The following is a 9,091-nucleotide window of genomic DNA, read 5'->3' as shown; positions in this document are numbered from 1 at the left end:
CCATCCTGCTATGCTTGAAATATGTGGATATAAAAGAGGGGAGATTACAGGTGCATTTATTGTCTGTTACATACTTAGACATACAAATAACTATCCACAGTAATTAAAACACATACAAATGTTTGTTCCAGTGTTTCCAAAAGAAGTAAGTATATCGCGTGTCACTTAGCACACAGCCACTTAAGGCCATCATAATCGCATTCCTTGACTCGTTTAATTGGCACATTAATCCGTACATAAAATTCCTATAAATTGAACTCATTCACATGTGTGAAAGTCTCATATAGGTCACTGACGTGGTCGTCTCAGATTGTGGCCTGTTTGCAGCTGACTCCAGATCAGATGTGGCTGACCCACCACTGCTGGCTCTCTGTTGGATGGACTCCTCAGGATCCCTTGTCCTCGTGCACGTGGCTTTTGGCAGGCGCAGCCAAGCCGCCTCTGAGCGCAGAAACAACGTGTGACAACCTCCTCTCTGCAAGCACAGCGTTATTATTCCCCTTTACTCAGTATTGGAGTGTAAGTCATTGTCATAAATACATCTATTTATTGTTAAATTATCATTTCTGTCCTTTTTATTTTTCCATTAAGTTGTATGGAGTACCTCCGAGTGGTTTCTTTTGATGAGTAGGCTCGATGTCACGGCTCCCAATTTCTTTAGTGATGATGCCCAGGTCTGTCTGCCACTTGCTCCAGTTCACCTCCTCCAAACTGAACACACGACAACAACAAACATTTCCTTTCTATATGATGCAGTACATGAAGACTCAAAGAAAGTATTATGGCCATTTATTATGTCTATAGGCTACGTTAATGCTGCAGGATGATGAATTTTGATATCCTCCACCCACCTAAAACAGCGGCGGATGTCGTTGCCTGGTCTGTCCCCCAGCTCCTTCAGAACCCCAGAGCGCAGGTTCTTCCTCAGCCAGCGAGGGAGGCTGCGCTCCAGGTCCAGGATAGTCAGGGCTCTCTGGCCAGAGGAACATAGTTATTTCCCGCGTATTAGCCTCATCGAGTATAAACCGCACGACTGCAGTATGTGATAAGCTATTTCTGGGCACTAATATTCTGAACTGATTTGAATTTTTGGGTGGTTTAATTTTGGGTGAACCATTCCTTTCTCTATTTAAGCACTTCCCTTATAGTTTCGTTGATCTTTTGAGTTTTAGACCAATTGATAGCAAGACAGAGATGAAAAAAAGTCAGTGAAATTTTCAAATCTCTGTATAACACAATGGTGACTAAACAGAATTGAAGAGGAGTAGCCAGCTGTGTTTCACCAATATTCCGGTACAGCTGACTGAGCAGCATACCTGCAGTTTCCATAGGCTTTCGCTCTCTCGGGATATCTTCTCCACGGTCTCGTTCATGAGTGCGATGAGCATGTTGAGTAGAAGGATGTAGGTGAGCACGATGTAGGAGATGAGCAGGATGAAGAACACCTGCTTGTACTGGTACTGCTCGGTGAACTCCAGGTCGCCCATGCCGATAGTGAACTTGAAGAGCTCCAGGGTGGTGAAGTAGATGTTGTTGTAGGAGTGTCTCTGGCACCCTGCACCCAGCTCCATCTCTTGAGCCACTGGTGGTTCTTCAATGAGAGTCACAACCGCTACAGAAAGGAGATGAGCATACTGTATGAGGAGGGGCTTTCTGGTAAACTGTGCATCTTTGTTTACCCATTACCTTGAGACCATATAGATAGGCCTACATGCTGTATTCAAGGCAAACCCATAAAGTAATCAGAGAGGGTACCTGTTGAAAATCCAAAAAGGAAGACAATGTATACGAAAAGGAAGCGAGAAATGTCACTGAGGATCATCTAAAAAAGGAAAAGGGCACATTATAAGCATTATAATCAAACAACTACAAACAACTTGCATGTATTGTTGAGTTTTAAATACACTAATACCCTCTGTATCATAACACTGTAGATGCCCATGTGCTTGGAGCCCCTGGAGAAGTAGAGGAGGTTGACCCAGCTGAGAGCCAGGGAGATCACCAGGCAGCCCACATACTCCGCACACCCGCTGGCATACATCACTGCAGAGATCAGCAGGAGCACGGCCTGCAGTAAACTAGAGACAGAGAGAGAGAGAGAGAAGCACAGATGCACGTCTTGGGATTGAGGCTCAGAGGCGATATTTTTACTTTAAATAAAAGCTTGATGCATTTGATTTGGAACATACAAAAGAAATTCACTGTATCCGTCCACCTGTAAGGTTTTTAGCTTTGGACGCTTTCTCCTGAAGTCTGATATCTAAAGGAAAAAGAAAAACAATGTGAGACATTCTGATTAACAATAATCACAACCAACCCATAGGCATGCATTTGTTCAGCTAAATACCAAACACAGATTAAATCCTTTCATGCTGTTTGGCATGTTTTCACCTACCCCTCTGAAGAAAAAGTAAACAGCACCAAGGAGGCTGATTATTTCTCCTCCAAGACGAAAATAGTCAGATGTTTCATGCTCAATTGGAAATGGTGGCTAAAAATGAAATACAATAGCTCTGTTCAATTGCAACGATGGAAGAATGTACCTAAATATAGTCTGAAATTATATTTTTCTGAAATTATATTCTGATATTTGAGTTACACATTTTAAAATCCTACCTTTCCCTCTTTTCTAAAACAAGACACAGAGGTGAATATTCCAAGATAAACAACATAGACCACAAAGTTGAACCAAAATATTGGCCGTGCGAAAGTATGCCACTTCTCCTCCAACAGACTGTGTAGAGGCTCTATCTGAAGCATGTCATGACGGTTCTGAAATTAAATACATGACTTATCATGGTGTGTGGTTGACATTAATGTCTAGAGTCCACAACTGCATATGTTAGACAAAGCAGACAACATGATGCAGCCTCTGACTCAGGATAAACTGTAAATGTGCTCTCACTGGGTTTTCGCAGTCATAGACAATGATCTCCAACACGGAGTTCTTCTCATAGGTGTCTAGGGAGTCCAGGTCGTAGAGGGAGGAGTAGACGGGGCCGTACGCCCACTCGGTGAACTTCCTCGACAGGTGAATGCTCTCCTCGTCCAGGAACTCCCGTCTCACCATGTGTCTGAACAGCTGTGAGGCGAAACAAAGACACTTAGGCGACAACAGCCTTCACTTAGAGGAGCCATGGGTAGACAATGGGAACACAAACCATATTCATTTTCAATGTCCATCTCAAAATGTGTATAAACTGTATTATTTATTATTACATTAAACATTTAATCTTGAATACAATAAATTAGAGTGTAATAATGGCTATAGTTGTGAATGTATGTACTTATGTTGGCATCGGTTTTAAGGTGGATACAATCACAACAGAAACATACCCCAATCTTGCCAGTCTTGGCAGCCAGTTTGATGGGATTCAGACCTTGGTTATTCTCAATTTCCTCCAGTTTGAGTCTAGGGTAGAGCTTGCCTGCCCTTAGCAGAATCTCATCATACATCTTTGTGACAAAGGCTGTGTTTTCAGGAGAGTTGTCTGCAATGGTGACCAGAGCATGAAGCACTATGTTTCCATGGGAGTCCTTGTCTGTGATGTCCGCCTTTTGGTAGGGATTCCACAATAGATATTCTACAATGTTCAGTTGATTAGTGCAAGCTGCCAATGATAGCGGAAGTTCACCTGTGGAAAAAGGTCATATAGTGTCCAGCATAAGACAGTAACTGAGCATCATGATGAACTACACTATAGCCTTTACTTTTCATGACTTCATAAACTAGATGTACCGCAGAGTAGTACAAAATATGACCGCTGCCCAGTCTTGCACATTCTCTCCGCAAAAATAAATCACGCTTGTCAATTTGTCTCCATCTCCTACTCCATCCCCTTTACTCTTGAAACTGTTGTGTATGTAAATGAATGTGTGCATTTGTGCTTCTGTGTATATGTGTTCTTCTCTGAATATGTGTGTGTGCGTGTGTCTGTGTGTGTGTGTGTTTGTCTGTGTGTGGCATGTGTGTATGTGTACCTGTGTGTGTGTGTGTGTGTGTGTGTGTGTGTGATTGTAGGTGTGTGCGTGCCTGTGTGTGGCATGTTTGTGTGGCATGTGTGTGTGTGTCTGTGTGTGTGTGTGTGTCAGGGTTGTGCAAAATTCCAGAATTGAATTGAAACTGGCTCTTAAATTCCAATTCAATTCTTGAATTTCCCTTGCATTTCAATTGAGGTAGCAAACAGGAAGCAGAATTGCAATACGAATTTTGCACAACCCTGGTGTGTGTGTGTGTGTGTGTGTGTGTGTGTGTGTGTGTGTGTGTGTGTTGTGTGGTGTGTGTGTATGTATGTGTGTGTACATTTCAACATCCTGCAACCCTTTGCATTTCAACATCCGGCAACCCTTTGCTCAACACCACCATCTGATGGCCGATTTGTGTACAGTAACTAAATTTGTCTACACATAAATTAATTTATTGTATGGCCCCCTCGTTTCGTTTCGGCTCGTTTCTGCATTTTCATTTTTAACTAGGTGCCGCTATACCTCAAATGAACAACATACAAAAATAATTTGGTCATCCTGGGCCCTGTGGTTTTCAAGATATTCACAGAAAACTGTGTCCGGCCTACCCTTCTTTTGGGGGGCCCGGTGTGGCAGGTGGGCGGTGGATCAAAACAAAAAACAATGGTTCCGTGTCATCGTTATGGGGCTACATGCCCATCAAGTTTCGTGCAGCCCGGTCTTTCAGTGGCCCGGGAATTGTTGACACAAATGTACTGAAGAAAAAAAAACTCTGACTAAACCTATATGACCGCTGTTTTGCTAGTGCGGCAATCGTAATAACACAATGAGAGGTAATAAGATTTCTGGTTGGAATGCTTTCACAACTAAGATGGTTCTAGTACAAAAGTGCATGTTCTTCTGAAACAAATTCCTTTTGGTTAACAACCCTGCTTAATGGAAATGAACTGTAAGCTAACAGTTGCTCAGTTACTCACCAAAGTAAAATCCAGGTTTGGTGTTTAACTGGAAGAATTTTCCATGGGCTTTGGCCTGTACGTATGCCCCTTTCTGCACAAGAAGCTTCACAAAGTGGAGGCTTCGCCTCTCAATGGCAATATGCAGGGCGCTCTGTCCTGTGGGACCAGGAGCACAGGTCATTGGCAGTTCTGCAGTAAGAGGAAGCTGTGTTTCAGCTGGTCAGAGATTAGGTTATGGACCTACAGTAGGGTCAGAGAGGGTCAGGGTCACCTTTATAGAAGCTGTCTTTGTATGCTGCATTGACAAAAGTATCCAGATCTCCAGTTTCCTCTGCAATGGCCAGAAGCAACTCAACGGTGTCATTTTGCCCATTTCTTAGGTTTAAGAGGGCCTTCAAGAGAACTGTTTTCCCACTGGTAGGATCTTAGAAAGGGCAAATCTGGGTTATGACTCATTATTAAGTGACATTTTTTGGTATAGACATACTTTTTTCTAGTCATGTAAGACAGTGGTAGCATAGTGGCTAAGGGGCTGGGTTAGCATGCAGTAGCCAGAAAAGTTGTGGGTTCAATTCCCGGCTTCCACTGTTGTGCCCTTGAGCAAGGGACTTAACCTTGAGTTTCTCTGAGTAGAATGGCCCTTGTAATATAATTGACATATTGACACAAGCGTCTGCTAAATGAATAAATGTAAATGTAAGGCCTGTGATCTTATGTGAGAGATTACTCTGCTCACCCCGGAACTCCAAGTCTGTTAGGCATTTGGAGGTGTGCTTAAGGTAGGTCAGCAACCCCTTCAGTTTATTTTTATCTCCATCTGCTGCTGCATCAAACAGTGTGTGGATCGTAAATACCGTGTATGGTACATCATCGTTTTGGACTGCTATATCACTCAGAAATCTATTGTCGGGGAAAAAAAAGTTAATTCATTTACTCTTAGTAAAGTGGTCACCAGAATCACTTAAAAAAGCAGGGTGTCATCAAACATCTTGAAATATACAGCAACAAAAAACGGACCAACTAAGGAAGCCATATGTATTTTATATTATCAAGCCATGCTTTACACTGTACACTGTAGTGAGTTCAAGAATCAGACAGGATCTTCTTAAAACAGAATTCCGGCGGTTTTTCACATAGAGCTCTGTTTCTAGAGGTCACTTAGTAGGCCTACTGTCTGTACAAAAACAAACTACCTAGCTCGAGTTGCTGCAGCCAACAGCCTTCATGTCCATGCCCCCAGAGTGTAGCACTGTAGCTACCTGGCATTTCAGCTGTTGGCTGCAGCAACTCGAACTAGGTAAAAACGCCGGTTTTTAGGTTTTATTTTTGTACCGACAGTACTCAACTCAGACCTTGACAAACAGAGATCAAAAAAATTGTGAAAAATTGCCGGAATTCTCCTTTAAACAATGTTGATTGATCAGTTGAGTGAGTGCCTGTTTAGGCCTACCCAAACTCAGATTGGTAGTGTGTGTCCATGGGAACTCTCTCGGTGTCCTGGGTCAGCACGCCGAAAGAGGGAATCAGTCTGTTGTCAACCTCCAGGTCACTGTCGCTGGATCCCCACAGCTCCACACTGTCCATCTGCATGGTTTCAGAGAATTCCTGAATTACAGTGCCACTCATAGCTCTACACAAAAATGAGTAGGTCATTAGTGTTTCAGTCAGTATACAATATAACACAACCACCAAACAAAGTGAGAATGTAGGCCTACGACTTAAAGAAATGATCCATGACTCAGACTTCATACCAAACAGAACAGATAGGATTTTACAAGGCTGGGCCAGTAAGGGATTAATTTCATTTTCACATTTTTTTTTACCACAAACACAATATGAAGTCCTAGTTTCTAGATATAGTTTAGAGCAAAAACACTTCTTCAAATATCTACAGGTAAGGAGTTACATCAAACAAAATCCAGAAGAGAAAATGAGAAATTAATTACTACAGTATCTAGCAGAAAACAGAAATAAAGGCACAAATAATGGAAAACGTGCAGGTGTTTATAAAATACTGCAAAAACTAACAGTTTGCTTTGAGTAAAGCAAAAGAAAAATGAGAAAAAGAGTTATCCATAAACATCTCAGGCGAGGTCTAGAGAGACTATTTAAAATACATTTTTGAAACAACACATTCAAAACATTGGAGAGAATTTGCTTGGAAAATAAGTCAGAGATTTTTTATTACACCTTATATTTATGGAAGACTTTCTCCTGCAGGAGCTTCTGGAGAGAATATGGGGAAAATAAAGCAAATACACATAGATAAGGATGTGGAATCCCTGACATTAAAAAAAATATTTAGGTATTAATTAATTAAAAATTATTCAAAATTAATTAAAAGTAATTTGGGTATTAACACAAAATGCAAGATAAAAGCAAATGAGCGAAATATCTTTATTAAACTACAGTATGTCTTACCACACTGAATCAACTAACAAGGATATGGAAACAACCAAAAGCACCAGAATTACATTTATGGTATCACACAATAGAACAAGTAGAAGTGGAAAAGCTTATAGCTAGGAATAACTTGGAAAAGTGGAACAAAATATATTACAAACACCTAGTAGACAAAATAACAGTTTTAATGGCTTGATGTAAGATATTTGTGCTTCCACATAAAAAAGGAAAAAATATATATTTTACACACACACACACACACACACACACACACACACACACACACACACACACACACACACACACACACACACACGTATCAATGCCATTTCCATTCTATTTTGTTTTATTTTATTACTTTTAAGTATGTGTTTCAGTGTATGTGTATTTTTTTCTGTTTCTTTGTATTATTAAATAATATAAAACTGTAAAAGAATGAAGTACAACAGGAAAAAGCATATAATAGCATGTGACCGGATAGGAATGCACTACAATAAAGTAAAAAAAAAAAACACCAAATGGAAATGATTAAAAATAGATATACCGGTATCCATATCTGGACCATTTAAACATTACAATTTAAACCAGTCTGGATCTACCAACAACTCACCAGTCTGTAATAGAATTGCAAATGAAATGTACACAATAAAGCTAAGCAATCTTAAATATTAGTCATTAGTCTTTTATGTCAACAACATAATTTCTCATCCATACAAACCCACACATGTTAAAGTTGGTATACCTGTATTTATCCTGAGTTCGGTAAGCTGGTCCCCCAGAAGACTTCACTAAGCAAAGTAAACAAACTCTTCTGTTCTTGATGTTCTGCACTTTCTACAGGACCCTCCCAGTGGAGTCTGGTGGTCGCAGGTCTGGTAGTATAGATAGGCGAATTTCTTCGGCGCGCTGCTTATCTGACCGCCAAAAGGTCCCCATGCTGCATAGCCCTGTTCCTGGAGACCACTACACTGTGTTTGAGGGCACAGCTTGTTAGATACAGCCCCAGACCAGGCCTGGCAGGGCGATAGGTGACCTGACTCATATGCTGTAGTGGGCAGAGGTGCAAAAATTGCACTTTTTATACAAGTAGAAGTAGAAATACTGCAAAAAAGACTAAAGTTAAAGTATTCTGACTCAACTTCTTTACTCAAGTAAACGTTGAGTATAAGTATAAGCGCTGAATATATTTTTATACTTTCATACCTATTATTGTAACTTTCATTGTATCTTTCATACCAATTTAACTATTGTAACTCCTTAACAACTACTGCACTGTCCTTATAGTGTTCCATTAATCGGGCAAGCTTGCTGCTTTCTACCAAGCCAAGGATGAATCTGCTGATAATCAAGCATTCTGTTTGAGATAATCTCACTGGCAGGATTGGCTTATTAGGCCTGCATTTTCTTCATGATTTTTTAACAAGGAAAAGCAAATGCCATTTGAGACGTTTTTCTTCTATACACATTCTGCTAAAGCAATGTATTTGATTTTGAAAGTTGTCAGAAAAGTTAACACCCAAGTACAGATTCTTAAAAACGTTACTTAAGTACATTAATGAAATATTTGTACTTAGCTACTTCCCACCTCTGATCATGGGTCACCAAGTGAATTATTAGAAGGTAGCACAAAGTAGGGGTCTCTCAGTGATAGAGCTACTTCCAGAGTGTCTGAAAGCAAAGCTGTTTGGCATGTCAAACAGACTAAATGTATGGCCATCACAGTGATACAGCACACTCACCAAAATTCACACAATTGTTTCTTT

At 40.6% G+C, this 9,091-nt stretch overlaps 1 protein-coding gene across 9 annotated transcripts; it reads right to left on the bottom strand.

Moving 5' to 3' along the window:
- Positions 1-42: 42 nt before the first annotated feature.
- On the bottom strand, positions 43-8,297 carry LOC121683681 (transient receptor potential cation channel subfamily V member 1-like). 9 transcript variants are annotated; one of them, XM_042063419.1, is made up of 17 exons: positions 8,071-8,292; positions 7,116-7,151; positions 6,376-6,555; positions 5,662-5,825; positions 5,197-5,349; positions 4,944-5,081; positions 3,337-3,635; positions 2,906-3,082; positions 2,617-2,772; positions 2,396-2,491; positions 2,190-2,260; positions 1,913-2,078; positions 1,756-1,822; positions 1,317-1,612; positions 852-973; positions 605-711; positions 43-441 (listed from the first exon to the last, which is right to left on the bottom strand). In XM_042063419.1, the coding sequence occupies exons 3-17, from the start codon at positions 6,549-6,551 to the stop codon at positions 263-265; spliced, it is 2,367 nt and encodes a 788-aa protein (XP_041919353.1). In that variant the 5' UTR covers positions 6,552-6,555; positions 7,116-7,151; positions 8,071-8,292; the 3' UTR covers positions 43-262. The 9 variants fall into 9 exon arrangements, with proteins under 9 accessions (XP_041919353.1, XP_041919354.1, XP_041919356.1 ...); XM_042063420.1 differs by having other exon boundaries at positions 7,116-7,148; XM_042063422.1 differs by having other exon boundaries at positions 6,376-6,509; positions 8,071-8,291.
- Positions 8,298-9,091: the final 794 nt, after the last annotated feature.

The sequence above is a fragment of the Alosa sapidissima genome, chromosome 15 (genome assembly GCF_018492685.1).
Source record: "Alosa sapidissima isolate fAloSap1 chromosome 15, fAloSap1.pri, whole genome shotgun sequence".
NCBI classification, from domain to species: domain Eukaryota; kingdom Metazoa; phylum Chordata; class Actinopteri; order Clupeiformes; family Clupeidae; genus Alosa; species Alosa sapidissima.
Note: the sequence above shows the minus strand (reverse complement) of the source record. Positions and strands in the feature narration are given on the sequence as shown.

Excerpts from the sequence above, each read along its gene's own strand:
- LOC121683681 (XM_042063419.1), bottom strand. The coding sequence starts at position 6,551 with ATGAGTGGCACTGTAATTCAGGAATTCTCTGAAACCATGCAGATGGAC. Across the intron at positions 2,773-2,905 it reads TCTATGACTGCGAAAACCCA|AACCGTCATGACATGCTTCA; the intron begins GTGAGAGCACAT and ends ATTTAATTTCAG. Across the intron at positions 2,261-2,395 it reads TTTACTTTTTCTTCAGAGGG|ATATCAGACTTCAGGAGAAA; the intron begins GTAGGTGAAAAC and ends TTTTTCCTTTAG.